Source organism: Schistocerca nitens, chromosome 1 (genome assembly GCF_023898315.1).
Source record: "Schistocerca nitens isolate TAMUIC-IGC-003100 chromosome 1, iqSchNite1.1, whole genome shotgun sequence".
Lineage (NCBI taxonomy): Eukaryota > Metazoa > Arthropoda > Insecta > Orthoptera > Acrididae > Schistocerca > Schistocerca nitens.
In genome coordinates, this window is record NC_064614.1 from 923,187,118 (window position 1) to 923,202,997 (window position 15,880).

General features: G+C 40.5%; 1 protein-coding gene across 10 annotated transcripts in view; it reads right to left on the minus strand.

Moving 5' to 3' along the window:
- LOC126192659 (ribosome-releasing factor 2, mitochondrial) overlaps nucleotides 1-15,880 on the minus strand; it is a 253,755-nt gene that overhangs the window by 128,838 nt on the left and 109,037 nt on the right. For all 10 annotated transcript variants that reach the window (XR_007538482.1, XM_049932628.1, XM_049932619.1 and 7 more), the window contains 3 exons: nucleotides 9,708-9,926; nucleotides 2,901-3,032; nucleotides 2,646-2,807 (listed from right to left, as the gene is read on the minus strand). Coding sequence is in view for 9 of the 10 variants with exons in the window: in XM_049932628.1 (XP_049788585.1) it covers nucleotides 2,646-2,807; nucleotides 2,901-3,032; nucleotides 9,708-9,926 (513 nt within the window). In the remaining variant the exon portion in view is untranslated. The remainder of the gene's footprint in view (nucleotides 1-2,645; nucleotides 2,808-2,900; nucleotides 3,033-9,707; nucleotides 9,927-15,880) is intronic.

Sequence of the window (15,880 nt, forward strand, 5' to 3'; positions counted from 1 at the left end):
CCAAATAGCAATGTTTTTAACACTTTGGCATGCCAAATGCCTGTTTCTTGTTTTGCAACCCTTCAAAAATATGCTTGAATCTCTCAGTTATGCTTAAATTTGGACACTGTAGCTTCACCAAATCGAAAGACATAAGTACTGACTTCAATGAGTCTGGTATTCTCACAGTCACTTGTCTTGAATATTAGCCAATTATTTTTATCAGTTTTAAAATTGTTTTTCTGAATGTATTATTCATTGTATACTTTCTAATCCTAAGCTATGACAAATTGCTTTCTGAACAGATTATCCATCGTATACTTTCTATCTCTAAGCAATGACATAACTATGTGCTTTTTTATGATGAATATCACAAAACTCCATTGTAAACCATTCAAAAATAGTATACACACTCATTTACAATGAACAAAAGCTCTACAGTTGGTTAAATGACACAGTCTTTCAGGTGATCTTTTACACCCATCTGTGTACTTCCAATCACCAGTATTCATATTGTGGACTTTAAATAAAATTTGTGTTCTTTTGAGAGACATTAGTATTGAGAAAACACAGAAAAACAACATATTTAGAAGATGTATTTCTATGTTTGAGGTTCATTCAAAAATAAGAATCATATGAAACTAAAACAATGAAACAAACAGTAGAAAGTAATCAAATGATGCCAAGACAGGGTGTATACGTGGACAAGGAAACAAAATTCCCGGATTTCCCGATTAAAAAAATACACTTTTTTCCATGTAAAGTGACAATATTCTCTCCCACGGCAATCTAAAACTTATCAACCCTTTGAATGGTTAACATTTTATACACCGGCATAGACCTTCCAGCCGCCACTTTGGAAAACGAAACCCAGCAAAAAAGAAAAGGTTCTGGAAAGATATCTGATGTGCAGCAACATGTACACTGTATATTTTCATAATTACCAAAGTATAAATTCCAATTTCACCAAACACAGCACAATAGTTTCCAAAGCATTGAAATAGAGATTGTGATGCCCTTTTGTAAGCGAATCATAGCTCATGTCACGTCATCTCGCCAGCCATGACAGCAGATATTCAGAGGATAGGAAACATGATGTTGTCAGCCGCTAGCAAAATCACTTAAGAACAATGGACCCACAAATGAGAAAAGTTAAGGGTTTAAATTAATAAACATAGTGTGATTACAAGAAAAGCTAAGTTTTCACATATAACATTGATCTTGAATATTAATACGCTACAACAGAAGATATGCTTTCACATGTGATATTGGTCTTGGTTTCTTTCGGCTGTTGCCAGAGAGAGCCATAAAACAAGCCTTATTGCACATGTGCAGCTACGATGGCATAGGATACCTGTATGTTCACAGGTATAAAGCATTAAGAGATCATAAAAGAAACAGAACATCAGAGGATATTCCACGAGCTTTGGAATTTCGTAAACCATACTAAAATGTATAATTCAGCTTGAAGTGCACATTTGTATGTCCACATTCACAATGAAGTAGGTCCAAACCGCATATTAAAATTTTCAGTGTGGTTTTTGGGATGTAAATTTCTTGAAGCGCCAGAACTGTACTATCTCACATTTGGTTCTTTATTATGGCAAAATGCCAGACATACCAGAAGATGAAAACGTGGAAATTCAGTGAACAATTGGAAATTTCATTGTTCTGGAAGGCGATTATTGCTTGATTGCCCAAAACGTGAAAATAAAATAAAATCAGGAAATTGAAACTGACAACATATTTCAGCCTTCCATAACTATGTGAACGTATTTTAATTCACTTGATAGTTCCAGAAATTTTTTCCGGTTAGCATCTGGGTTCAAGTAGGCAGAAGCGGGAGAAGGGACTGCTCACATGCGACTGAACTGTGCATGCGCGTAAGCCCACTGGAATCTGCTCAAATGAATCTAATGTAAACAGATGTGACGTCACGTTCATCAGAAGCAGTTTGCTGTTACAAAGTATAGCATAGTCTTTGCCCTAAGGCCTTTGACGTATTTTGCTATCGGCAGATGGTTGTGTGTGCATGGTACTTTGTTGTTGTAAAGGGCGTATTTCTTTCGCAACTAAAGTTTTATATTATTTTTTTTATAGTTTACATTTTATTGCTCCAGTATTATGTTGTAGTAGTGGGATACAATATTGTTGTTTATTAGAGTGTCAGTTTTTACCAGTCAAAATTACAAAAATTTAACTGAAAATTAAAACCATGAAAAATTCCCGGGTTTTTCCCAGTTTTCTACCAGATAAAAAATTTCCCAATTTTTCCCAGATTTCCCAGTTGTCCCAGGGCATATACACCCTGCAACAACACAGATGATAAGAGACACTCTGTACAGAGCTATGTCCAGGAGAATAATTATGACAGTGAAACACAGAACAGGAAAGGAGTTAAAAGTAAAATAAACAAGTGAGCAAAATATACGACAAGCAGATGCAACCTGTACATGGACACTGAAGAAAGAAAAAGAAAGAACAGAGAAAGATCAAGGAGAGTCAATAGCATAAGATGATATAATGAAAAGTGATGAATAATCTACACTTCTCCCATCATATTTTAAACTATCATATTTCCACATTTTCTTACTAGAGTCAAAAAGCAAAATTTATTTTCCAAACGAATAAATATCAGCTCCTAATATACTATCAATGTTAGGTACCTGTGATGGAGGCTCTATTGAGCAAAAAAAGACGGGGTCCGGCACAATGGTGTCTATTCCAAAGCTTTCATTCACAGTGGCTTTATTCCTTAAGGACAGAGCCTTTCTAGCTCTTTCAGCAATGGCATATGATGATGTCAGAAAATCTCCTGTTACTGTATTCTGAAGAAACAGAAAAATTAATGTTAAACTAAATAAATAAGACCTAAATATGTCACACAGCATATTCCAACACTATTAAAACTTTAATCTCACCTTCAGACCTGAAACAGCAGCAATATTTCCATTTGTTACTTCATTAACTTCAGTAGTTTCATCTGCATAGACAACCATTAGTTTCCCAGTATTCTCTGTCAGTTTTTGCTGAATATTATAAATCTTTTGATTCTGAAGAGACAAGAATAATTGTGGTCATCAATGTGAACAGAAATTCACTCACCTCTAGAACAACTAAAATTGTTTCTTATGCATTTCAGGAGGATGGAGAAATATTTAAACCACTCCCTGTGCTTACTGCGCTTAATTGTGTAGCCAAAGGTCTCTTGTGTGTGTGTGTGGGGGGGGGGGGGGGGGTTAGAAAACAGTGGCATCTGAGATTTGGGAGGTCAATGGTCAATGTCCTCCCCCCCACGAACTATGGACCTTGCCGTTGGTGGGGATAGCCATACCGTAGGTGCAACCACAACGGAGGGGTATCTGTTGAGAGGCCAGACAAATGTGTGGTTCCTGAAGAGGGGCAGCAGCCTTTTCAGTAGTTGCAGGGGCAACAGTCTGGATGATTGACTGATCTGGCCTTGTAACATTAACCAAAACGGCCTTGCTGTGCTGGTACTGTGAACGGCTGAAATCAAGGGGAAACTACAGCCGTAATTTTTCCTGAGGACATGCAGCTTTACTGTATGATTAAATGATGATGGCGTCCTCTTGGGTAAAATATTCCGGAGGTAAAATAGTCCCCCATTCGGATCTCCGAGCACGGACTACTCAAGAGGATGTTGTTATCAGGAGAAAGAAAACTGGCGTTCTACGGATCGGAGCGTGGAATGTCAGAGCTCTTAATCCGGCAGGTAGGTTAGAAAATTTAAAAAGGGAAATGGATAGGTTAAATTTAGATATAGTGGGAATCAGTGAAGTTCGGTGGCAGGAGGAACAAGACTTCTGGTCAGGTGAATACAGGGTTATAAATACAAAATCAAATAGGGGTAATGCAGGAGTAGGTTTAATAATGAATAGGAAAATAGGAATGCGGGTAAGCTACTACAAGCAGCGTAGTGAATGTATTATAGTGGCCAAGATAGACACGAAGCCCATGCCTACTACAGTAGTACAAGTTTATATGCCAACTAGCTCTGCAGATGATGAAGAAATTGAAGAAATTGAAGAAATGTATGATGAGATAAAAGAAATTATTCAGGTAGTGAAGAGAGATGAAAATTTGATAGTCATGGGTGACTGGAATTCGACAGTAGGAAAAGGGAGAGAAGGAAACATAGTAGGTGAATATGGATTGGGGGTAAGAAATGAAAGAGGAAGCCATCTTTTAGAATTTTGCACAGAGCATAACTTAATCATAGCTAACACTTGGTTCGAGAATCATACAACAAGGTTGTATACATGGAAGAATCCTGGAGATACTAAAAGGTATCAGATTATATAATGGTAAGACAGAGATTTAGGAACCAGGTTTTAAATTGTAAGACATTTCCAGGGGCAGATGTGGATTCTGACCACAATCTATTGGTTATGAAATGCAGATTGAAACTGAAGAAACTACAAAAAGGTGGGAATTTAAGGATATGGGACCTGGATAAACTGAAAGAACCAGAGGTTGTAGAGAGTTTCAGGGAGAGCATAAGGGAACAATTGACGAAATGGGGGAAAGAAATACAGTAGAAGAAGAATGGATAGCTCTGAGGGATGAAGTAGTGAAGGCAGCAGAGGATCAAGTAGGTAAAAAGACGAGGGCTAATAGAAATCCTTGGGTAACAGAAGAAATATTGAATTTAATTGATGAAAGGAGAAAATATAAAAATGCAGTAAATGAAGCAGGCAAAAAGGAATACAAACGTCTCAAAAATGAGATCGACAGGAAGTGCAAAATGGCTAAGCAGGGATGGCTAGAGGACAAATGTAAGGATGTAGAGGCTTGTCTCACTAGGGGTAAGATAGATACTGCCTACAGGAAAATTAAAGAGACCTTTGGAGAGAAGAGAAACACTTGTATGAATATCAAGAGCTCAGATGGCAACCCAGTTCTAAGCAAAGAAGGGAAGGCAGAAAGGTGGAAGGAGTATATAGAGGGTTTATACAAGGGTGATGTACTTGAGGACAATATTATGGAAATGGAAGAGGATGTAGATGAAGATGAAATGGGAGATAAGATACTGCGTGAAGAGTTTGACAGAGCACTGAAAGACCTGAGTCGAAAAAAGGCCCCGGGAGTAGACAACATTCCATTAGAACTACTGACGGCCTTGGGAGAGCCAGTCCTGACAAAACTGTACCATTTGGTGAGCAAGATGTATGAGACAGGCGAAATAGCCTCAGACTTCAAGAAGAATATAATAATTCCAATCCCAAAGAAAGCAGGTGTTGACAGATGTGAAAATTACCGAACTATCAGTTTAATAAATCACAGCTGCAAAATACTAACACGAATTATTTACAGACGAATGGAAAAACTGGTAGAAGCCGACCTCGGGGAAGATCAGTTGGGATTCCATAGAAATGTTGGAACACGTGAGGCAATACTGATCTTACGACTTATCTTAGAAGAAAGATTAAGGAAAGGCAAACCTACATTTCTAGCATTTGTAGACTTAGAGAAAGCTTTTGACAATGTTGACTGGAATACTCTCTTTCAAATTCTAAAGGTGGCCTTGGTAAAATACAGGGAGCGAAAGGCTATTTACAATTTGTACAGAAACCAGATGGCAGTTATAAGAGTTGAGGGGCATGAAAGGGAAGCAGTGGTTGGGAATGGAGTGAGACAGGGTTGTAGCCTCTCCCCGATGTTATTCAATCTGTATATTGAGCAAGCAGTAAAGGAAACAAAAGAAAAATTTGGAGTAGTTATTAAAATCCAGGGAGAAGAAATAAAAACTATGAGGTTCGCCGATGACATTGTAATTCTGTCAGAGACAGCAAAGGTCTTGGAAGAGCAGTTGAATGGAATAGACAGTGTCTTGAAAGGAGGATATAAGATGAACATCAACAAAAGCAAAACGAGGATAATGGAATGTAGTCAAATTAAATCGGGTGATGCTGAGGGGATTAGATTAGGAAATGAGACACTTAAAGTAGTAAAGGAGTTTTGCTATTTGTGGAGCAAAATAACTGATGATGGTCAAAGTAGAGAGGATATAAAATGTAGACTGGCAATGGCAAGGAAAGTGTTTCTGAAGAAGAGAAATTTGTTAACATAGTGTCAGGAAGTCGTTTCTGAAAGTATTTGTATGGAGTGTAGCCATGTATGGAAGTGAAACATGGACAATAAATAGTTTGGACAAGAAGAGAATAGAAGCTTTCGAAATGTGGTGCTACAGAAGAATGTTGAAGATTAGGTGGGTAGATCACGTAACTAATGAGGAGGTATTGAATAGGATTGGGGAGAAGAGGAGTTTGTGGCACAACTTGACTAGAAGAAGGGATCGGTTGGTAGGACATGTTCTGAGGCATCAAGGGATCACCGATTTAGTACTGGAGGGCAGCGTGGAGGGTAAAAATTGTAGAGGGAGACCAAGAGATGAATACACTAAGCAGATTCAGAAGGATGTAGGTTGCAGTAGGTACTGGGAGATGAAGGAGCTTGCACAGTATAGATTAGCATGGAGAGCTGCATCAAACCAGTCTCAGGACTGAAGACCACAACAACAACAACAACAACAACAACAACAACATGGTCAATGTCACTGATTAGCTGTATCTTTGCCATCACACATAATATAAAACTAGCTATTATCCATAGCTGCACTTGCATGTCTGTAGTTTTGTTATCATGAGTAATGGTGAGTGAGTAAGCTACTGAATGAGAAATAACGTCAGCTGCCCTCATGTGTGTACCTGTTTGGCTAAGTACAGCTCATGGAGTGTTGACCTTCCCTCTCCCCCAAAATGCATGATGACATAGTAAGCACAGTGTCACTACTAAGCAATGCATGCAGAAGGGTATGGGTTGGAATGCACAACTATGCGCCTTACTATGGAAGTGGCTATATATTATACAATGTGTACATTATGCAACAAATTTACATGATTTTTATTCACTAATGAATAATTTTAATCTCCATATCAAATTTCATCAGAATTGGTTCAGCAACTAAGTCATGAATACATAGCTGACAGTTAGTTTTTAGTTAATAATATTAATATGAAAGTATGGATTAAACATGTTGAGGATTGTATAACCATTGTAACCACAACATTGAATTGTATTGCATGGAACATACAAACCAATAAAAGCATTTGCGCAAATATGATAAAGTTCGAAAGTCACAGAGTAAATATTTGTAACCTAATCCACATCAGATTCTTCCAGTCAGTAAATGTCTTGTACTACACACTTTCATAAGAAGCCTATACTCTTCTTCAGTTATCAACCTATCTCCAAACCAAATTTCATCTAAAACAGTTCAGTGGATTTGTCAAGAAAAGGTAACAGGCAAACGCATTTTTGCACTTACAATACAGTATTAGTATGGATATGGATTTTTATCCCAAATTTGTTGATATAACTGCTTACTACCATTTATCAGTTCTGAAATGCCTCACATGAAAATTCTGGAGGACTGCCGATCAATGTAACTGATATGGCATACTGTATGAGTAAAATGCATGATACATGAATATAATTACATATTTAAAACCTACCAGGTAAAACTGACCTATATACCTCTGAATGCAAAAAATGTTACACAATTACAAATTCACTGTCCAGCACTAAGATTCAGGCAGCAATCGATTCTCTTATTTTAGATACTAAATAAAGATGGCAAGAAAAAAGTTTACTAAAATCATTTACAACAAATGTATTCTTTTCAGCAAGTAGCAGGGGCAGTAACCCATCAGAAAGCAACATTACAACAGCATGCCACATTCATAGGCTACGTTTTATCTCCTGATCATGTCCACTAGGACCCCAGTGGTGATAAATAAACCCCTGCAGAACCAGTACTTCAATGTCCAGTTTTCATTTCAACCTGCTACCATTGACTTACTGGACAGATCATCTACTGATTAATATCATGCTGCCTTTCCACAACTGGACTCACTTCTGACTGTCTGTGCATATGCTGTTTACCATTCTCTGCTGTGGATTGGATTTTATATATTACTTCAATTGCACAGACTTGTACGTTGCTGCTTGCTATCAGACGATGCACTGTTACTGCTTGTATTTGCATTTTGTGTGACATCAAGCAGATCATTAAACAGTAGCAGAGTGTTAACACAGCAGTCAGATAACTCTGGACACAAATATCATTGCAGCAAGTTATTGACATCTAACAGCCCTCCCAAAATTTTATGGCGCTATTTCTATCCTTCTCGATTATGTCCCTGCAATTACTCAATAGGACTGTAGTTATGTGACCACCAAAGCCAGGTGAACATCTTCAAGTGCAATAACTGTGCCTAAAACCAGTCTTACTGATAATGAGCTTGTGCACTGTCTAATCAAATATATTGATTTGCAACTTGTATTGTGTGTGTGAAAGAAATGAGTGCACATGACATGCTGGTAGGTTTCAGAATCACATGAAGGATGGTGACATGAACACCAATCCCCAGCTGATCTCAAATAAACTTTCCCCAGTCTTGGTCTGAAGTGCATCTTGGGTTATGATGCCACCATCAACTTGCAACAACACTAAACACAGCTCACCGGTCCAGGTACAGTTTTTCGCAACTCAAAATTCCAATGGTTAAGTTTCTTCATTGATGGTAATGTCAACTTCACTAATCCACAGTGAAACAGTTGCTCTAGAAAGTGCAGTTGCTTGTACGTTGTTGACTTGGACACATTTGATGCATTGTGGACTGTCTGAGGGACTGAAGCTTCTGTCAGTGACTTATCCTACGATATTCCACCACAGACAGAACTAACCAGCTGTCCACACAAATGAATGGTCACTTGCAGACCGTGGTCAAGAGTAGAGTTGACCGCCCAGTGGAAGAACACATTTCATTTCACTCAGTTCAGTGGCTCCTTCACAACGAGTGCCATCTTGCTGGCCCCTCCCCTCTTTGAATTATGTAGACGGGAGTTTTCCTTGCAATACATCCTTAGGTCCCATAATCTCTCTGGCCTCATTTTCCAATAGCCACTGCCCCACACCAACATCCACCTCTGCCCATCACCCCTAACTTCACCATCCTGCTCCCACACTTTCTCCTTCTGCCTCTGTTCTGTCTCCTCCACCCAATCCATTCCCCCAAAACACCATGTGCTGTTTACAGCTACCCCCCCCCCCCTTTCCAAAGTGTGTGTGTGTGTGTGTGTGTGTGTGTGCGTGTGTGTGTGTGTGTGAGAAAGAGAGAGAGAGAGAGAGAGAGAGAGAGGTGTGTGTGTGTGTGTGTGTGTGTGTGTGTGTGTGTGTGTGTGAGAGAGAGAGAGAGAGAGAGAGAGAGAGAGAGAGAGAGAGGAGGGGGGGGGAGGGAGGGAGAGAGTTTCTTTCATCTTATGTCATGTTTACTGCAGAAGAGCTTACAGCATTATCAACAACAAAGCTATTATAATATTTACAGAATAGTATAATTTATCTGGTTGAGATACACATACGAAGCTACCGTGCCCAGCATACTGCAACTGTCAAGGATCAACTTTGCTGACTCAAGTATAGTGATATGGCACAGGAAATTCACTCAGGTTTCATTGCAAAAGCAGTTCTGCCAAGCAACAGCAATTATTCATGAAACTGTTTCCTTAAATTCATAATCCAGTCTTAGACTAAGAAGGTGTTTCTCATTATTGGTACTAGAGATAACAATATAGAAAACTTGAAAGCCAGAAGATGTAAGTTTATAATTATATAACTGAAAGTGGTTTATCTTTACACCACATACCTTGGACATTTTTCCTGAATATATTCGAGCAAAGGTTAATGTCTTTTTTTGATCATTGTGGATGATTTTGAATACTCTTGCACATAAATTGCCTTGGAAAGCTTTGGCTAAATGAGTATTTCGTTTCTCAGGTGATGGAAGAAAATTAATAACTGCATTCATCAGAGGCTGAACACCCATGTTTTTGTATGCACTTCCACATAAAATGGGTACTCCTTTCTGCAACAATAATTCAAAGTTGAAATAGTTGTGAAATAAAGAGAAAAAAGAAAAATGTTTATTTAATAAATAAAAATTAACATCTGTGACTACATTACTGTACTTGCCGTGGCACTAGGAGGGGAAGGGTGGTGGGCCCATCATGGTGGCTGCCTTTTACCTCTGCGAAAGATCCCTCGTACTTATTTGATAGCAAGCCAAGAAGACATAAGGCCATCTTGGAGGGACAGGAAGGAGGAAAACTCTCCACCCTATCTAGCACTGAATTAGGAATCCCCCTGGGTGAAGACTAGTGCTCTACCCACTAGACCACCAGGGCCTCAAAAGTCTACTTACCATATATCACTGGACTATTTAGACACAGAAAAATAAGAGTGAGTACGTACTTTCGGAACATTGGATTCCTGAGATTTCACCAAAGAGAGAGGAAACGTACACAGTAAATGGAATTGTGGAAGGATAATGCAGAAAAATCAATTAGTGAGTTTGAAGAAGACTCAGCAGAAGAAGAGGAGAAAGAAATTCATAATGAAACACAAAATAGAAGAAGACTTCTGAAAATGTAAGAAGTCAGTTGTAGGAGACAGACCAATCAACAAGTAAGAGGTTATGCAAATGGAAATTCACAATACAAATGTTTGCAAGGTAAAAAAGTAAGAAAAGGATACCTAAAAGCCCATATTGTTAGCACAGGCATAGATTATTATGTTGCAGAGCATGGTGAGTGGAAAGTTACTGTGTGTTGCCAGCATAGACACTTGTATATATTCATTAACCCTTCCTGCTAAAATAGTATTCATCATGCTGGCACATAAATCTGAGCAAATTGGTTGAGAAGCGAAACCATATTCATTTGCTGCAGAACATGTAGAAAACAACAGATGTAGTGTCTGCTGTTACTGCTTTGGGCCCTGGATATCCCCTACACCACAACCACTAACCATACGGTCATGTACCACAGGCTGCCACAACTCCTGCATGCTTATAACTCTTTCTCTGGAGATCACACAAACACAATCTCCATCTACAACATATGTTGGGTTGTTTACAATTGAACTTCTAGCAGCTGCTATAGTACCCAGTGGCACCAACATCACTGCCAGATGTGCAAGCTTTGCCACAAACCATGTCATGGCTCTGCACTTAATCGCATCCACGAGTCATAGGCCTCCGCTGACATCCCTCTGCTGGGAGAGTATTTCTGCCCAACTGCTCTGCAGCCAGTCTTAGCTCATGACGTGCCTAGTAGTTCCTCAATTCCAGTTCCCTTGCTGAGCAGTCTTCACTTCCGGCTTACATCAACCACAACTAGAGGCTCCTCATTTGGAGTTCTATTCACCGAGCCAATGAGGAGTCTCTCACTGCAGCTCTCCACAGACCCTTGAGCACCATACGCTCAGTATCACCAACAGCTTCACAGGATTTGGCTCACCATGGCCAACAGCCTCACAGAGTTTGGCTCTGCATCACCAATAGTTTCCCAGATTTTGGACTTTGCCATCCTTGAGCACTCTATGCTTGCCACCTCACTCAAGGACTCTCAGCCCACATAAAGCAGTGCAACTCATGTCACTAGAAATTATGCTGTAGTATTCTGACCATTGGATTGGTTGGTTTGTGGGATTACAGGGACCAGACTGCGACGGTCATTGGTCCCTCTGACCATTGGAGTTTGAATCAGTTAATACAATTCATGTCTCTAGAAACCATGCTATTATATTCTGTTTGTTGGACTTAATAAACATACAACTATTCCTTGTAAACTGGGCACTTCAATTGTAGCATATTCCTTCCTCTCAGTCATGAACACTAAAATAGCAGTGAGCATAACTGGCTTCAGGGTTACGTAAAACAAGTGAATGGTGTCCAAATCATCAAATATTTTGTGCTTGACCAGAGTAGTCGTCCATATGTACGCACTCATAAAGAGTTTTGCTGAGTTCTGCTGTATAATGTGCTCTTACTGCCTGCTGTCATCTTTCAGTATGGCACTACAACCCTTAGACATACCAATGCAGCTCCTGCTTCACTTCCAGCATTTACAAAATAGCATCGAGCTATGAGGGACGCAAACCCACCCGGATGTTGCCCTCAGCCCAGCACTGATGGCGTAGCCCCTGCTACATCAGGAATCCAACAAGATTTTGAATCACAGCCTCCCTCCTTCATATGGGTGAAACTGTATTTCAGTGCCTCTGCAATTCACAATGATGCTCAGCAACAAGCTTTGCTTCTCACTTACTCTGGTCGTCCTACCTATAATGCTCCTTAGTTCCTCAATCCTGGTAAGGACCTTGTTACACTGTTCCACGGGTATTTAAGGTACCAATTCACTGTCTATTATGATACTTTTCATGCTCCTGCATTTCACTCCCCTTTCTGAGGCACCTCCCTTGACGCCACTGGACTCGTTCCTCATCATGCCTGTGTGTTCACTTTGCTATGCCCAGGTGCACACTTCATAAAGCACATCATCTGCAGCATGACTTCCTGGCTTCCTGTCAATTCTGACTCCTTAGCCATATCCCACCAGCCACCAGCCTACTTCCACCCGCCCTTCCATCACCAGCACCAGTGATGCCAGCAGCAGCACTACTGGAACGAGCACCACTAACACCACTGCCACTGTCTCCAGTACCTGCAACTCCAGCAATTCTGGCTCCATTGCCTCCAGACCTATTGCTGATACCCTGTTGACATCTCTAGCGCCTTCATCACTCTCCCAGGGGTCTTCCCTTCTGAATGTGGGTCACGAACCACCTGAGTATAGCACATTCGGCACTCCTGGTCTCTCTGTGCTGGATACTTCTCCAGGGCCTCGTGGTACGGATAGTGAGGATGATAGTAGTCTCTAACCATCCCAATGCATTCCAGAAATGGCACCGTGTACCTTCTCTCACTCCTTCAGCTGCTGTCTCCAGCATCTCATGGCACACTTTGCTCCTTTCCACACTGTTGAACCCCCATGCTTCTGGTCTGGCTTACACAAGCCTTCAGCCTCTGGTTACATCTGCCTGTGACTCGTATCATCAATGGCACTGGGTGCAGCCACAGGGACCTCTTGCTCTGTGCAGGGCTCTGCAAGCCCTCCTCAGGCCCCCAGCTGGACTTTCCTCAGCCTCCAGTTGTGCAGTCTCAGAAATTTTAATGCAAAACCAGGTCACAGCAGGTCCTGCCTGTACTGCTGCCTTCAATGGTCAGAACAATTTTCCACAACAATGAAATATCACATCCATCACTGCCCCAGCAGCCAGGTCAAAATACTCAGATGAGAACACCGTACGTCACTCTTTTCCAGGTTCAGTCTTCCCAGTTCTTATCTGAGCCAGACTCATCAGTCATGGCCGCACCAAGCTTCCTGCCTTTAACCAATGCTCCCTGGTCCAGGCCTCCACCATCACCAGCAACCATCCCAGGGACTGCCTTCCCAACCCTGGGGCACCTCTGAAGTCAAGTCTTTTTCAACATGGTTACACCATCTCTCTCTTAGGGGAGCAGGGGTGCTGTGGCCCCTTGTTATTGCCCATAACACAGCCACCAACCATACAGACATGTTCTGTGGGCTACCGCAACTCCAGCCCGCTTATGTCTCTTCCCTCGGAGATCGCGTGAAAGCTCTTGAGATTACATGAAAACAATATGCATCAACAGACACATGCTGGGTTGCTCACAATCAAACACCCAGCAGCTGCCACAGTATCCAGTGATGCCAACATCATCCACAGACCCAAGCATTGCTGCCATCTCGTCCATCCTCAAGCACCCTACCCTCACCAATGTCTAGGGCCTTCATGGACTATATCCATACTAAAGCACCCTATCCTCATTGATGCCTACGGTCTTCACGGCTACATCCATCCTCTAGTACCCTACACTCACCCAGCGTATGGCCACCATGGACTGTATCCATCATCAGCCACACTAAGCTCCCTGTTGCTGACGACTTCACGGACTTTGGTTTACTGATGCCGATGGCTCCAAGGGTTTCACACTTTGTCATTCCCAAGCACACTACGCTCACCATTGTCAGACTGAACCAAGTAGTGCATCTCACATCTGTACAAATCATGTTATTGTATTCTGTTAACTGGACTTAATAGACATATAACGGTTCTTTGCTACCTGGGAATTTCCACTGTAAAGTGTCTGTCCCTCTCACTCAAAGAACTAAAGTTATGACAATACATAAAATCACTATATATAAGATGGTCCAGTGTAGTAAACAGATCCTTAAACACTCCATATTCACACAGACTCCTTTTTATTGCGCAGTTTATACAATAAGCATTTTTAAAAAGTGTTAAGTGTGATTTGAAACAATGGAAAATCTGGCTTGGAATTACAACAATATGAATTTACAGAGGAGGCACATTTCCAGACAGTTAGGTATTGTTTAGCTTTCAAACTCAGTAAGTCATTTGTCAGCCACACACACACACACACACACACACACACACACACACACAGGGGCGCACGCATGCACTCACATCTCTGGGCACAGTGGCCCAACAGATGAGTAGCGATCTTGGCTGTGGTGTCTAGTACAGGTACGAAAGAGGTGTGGGTAAGGAGGGGGAGGCATACAATGGTAGAGATTGGGGAAGGTGCTGTAGTGCTGCCTGTAGAAGTGTGCAGTTGTAAGGCAGGCCAGGATGATAGGCTGCTATGTTCAGCACAGCCCCCCAACCCTACCTTACTATCTATCCCTCTCCCAGCTTCACACCTCTTCTGCAACCCCACTACCTGCCCCCGCCATGATCATCACATCACTCAGTCAGGCCATAGTGCCTAGAGTGTTGTACATATGTGTGTAGTGGGGGTGGGGGGTGAGGTTACATCTGATGAAGGACTTCTTAGTCCAATAGTTTAATAACATCCAACAGGCTGCTATCAAGTGTGCCCATCTGCCATTTAACACTGCCTTTAAGTCTGACTTCATAGAAATGACTGTGCACAACAAACAGCACACATATTTCATGAGTTGTTCTTGAGTTCTTTCTGAGATACAATGTTTGGATGTTGTATTTAGTGACTGGCTCTCTCACTCCAAAGTTAAATACAATTTTTTATCCTATAATGTCCAGCTTTCACATCATTTGGTTTGTTAGGTAGCATCAGAATCAGAATTTTATTTTCTCATAACATAGATGTTAAATCATTGATTCAGTGTATAGGAGACTTCTTAGTTTCTAACTATAATGGATAATATATAGAATACAACATTTATTATATCTACAAAATATGAGAAGATATATATCTTATTTATCCTGCTCATATAGTCAGACCACATTAAAATATTCACCAACAGAGTAATAGCATTTCTGTACCAGATTGCTACATTAATTTATTTTTATTGACTGAGTTTCAGTCTTTCAAAAATTTGTGTTTTTCAGCTTCTTGCATATTTTCATTCCCATATATTGCCAGGTATGTGCAAAAAGATTGCGTCTGTGTTTATCAAACATGAAATTTTCTTTGTTTCTAGTTTCATTCCTGTGCCAGAAGTTATTGGAAAAAATAGTCCAGAATTGATATTTGTGAAAAGAATTATTCTGTATAATTACAGTGAGGGAACACCTCTTATGTTTAGGTCTCTTAATAGTGGCCAATAAGACTCTCTTGGTTTTGCACTGTATGGTTTTTTTTTTTTCAAAGTTAATGTTCTTTTCAAGTGACTAGCATCTATGTTTATGGATAACTTATTTATGTAACCCCCCCCCTCCCGCCCTCCCCTCTGAAGCAGTTCACCTTGAGAAATACTTCTCTTCACTTGATGTTATGACAACCTTTTTCCTCCTCTCTGCCAAATATGACACACCTCTATAATGCACTACCCAAGAAACAACTTACATTCAAAATGAAATATAAATACTTTATCTTTAAAAATAAGAAAATGAATGAAAGGTTTTACATTATTTTACACACATTATTGCAACAGCCCCCTATTTTTGTGG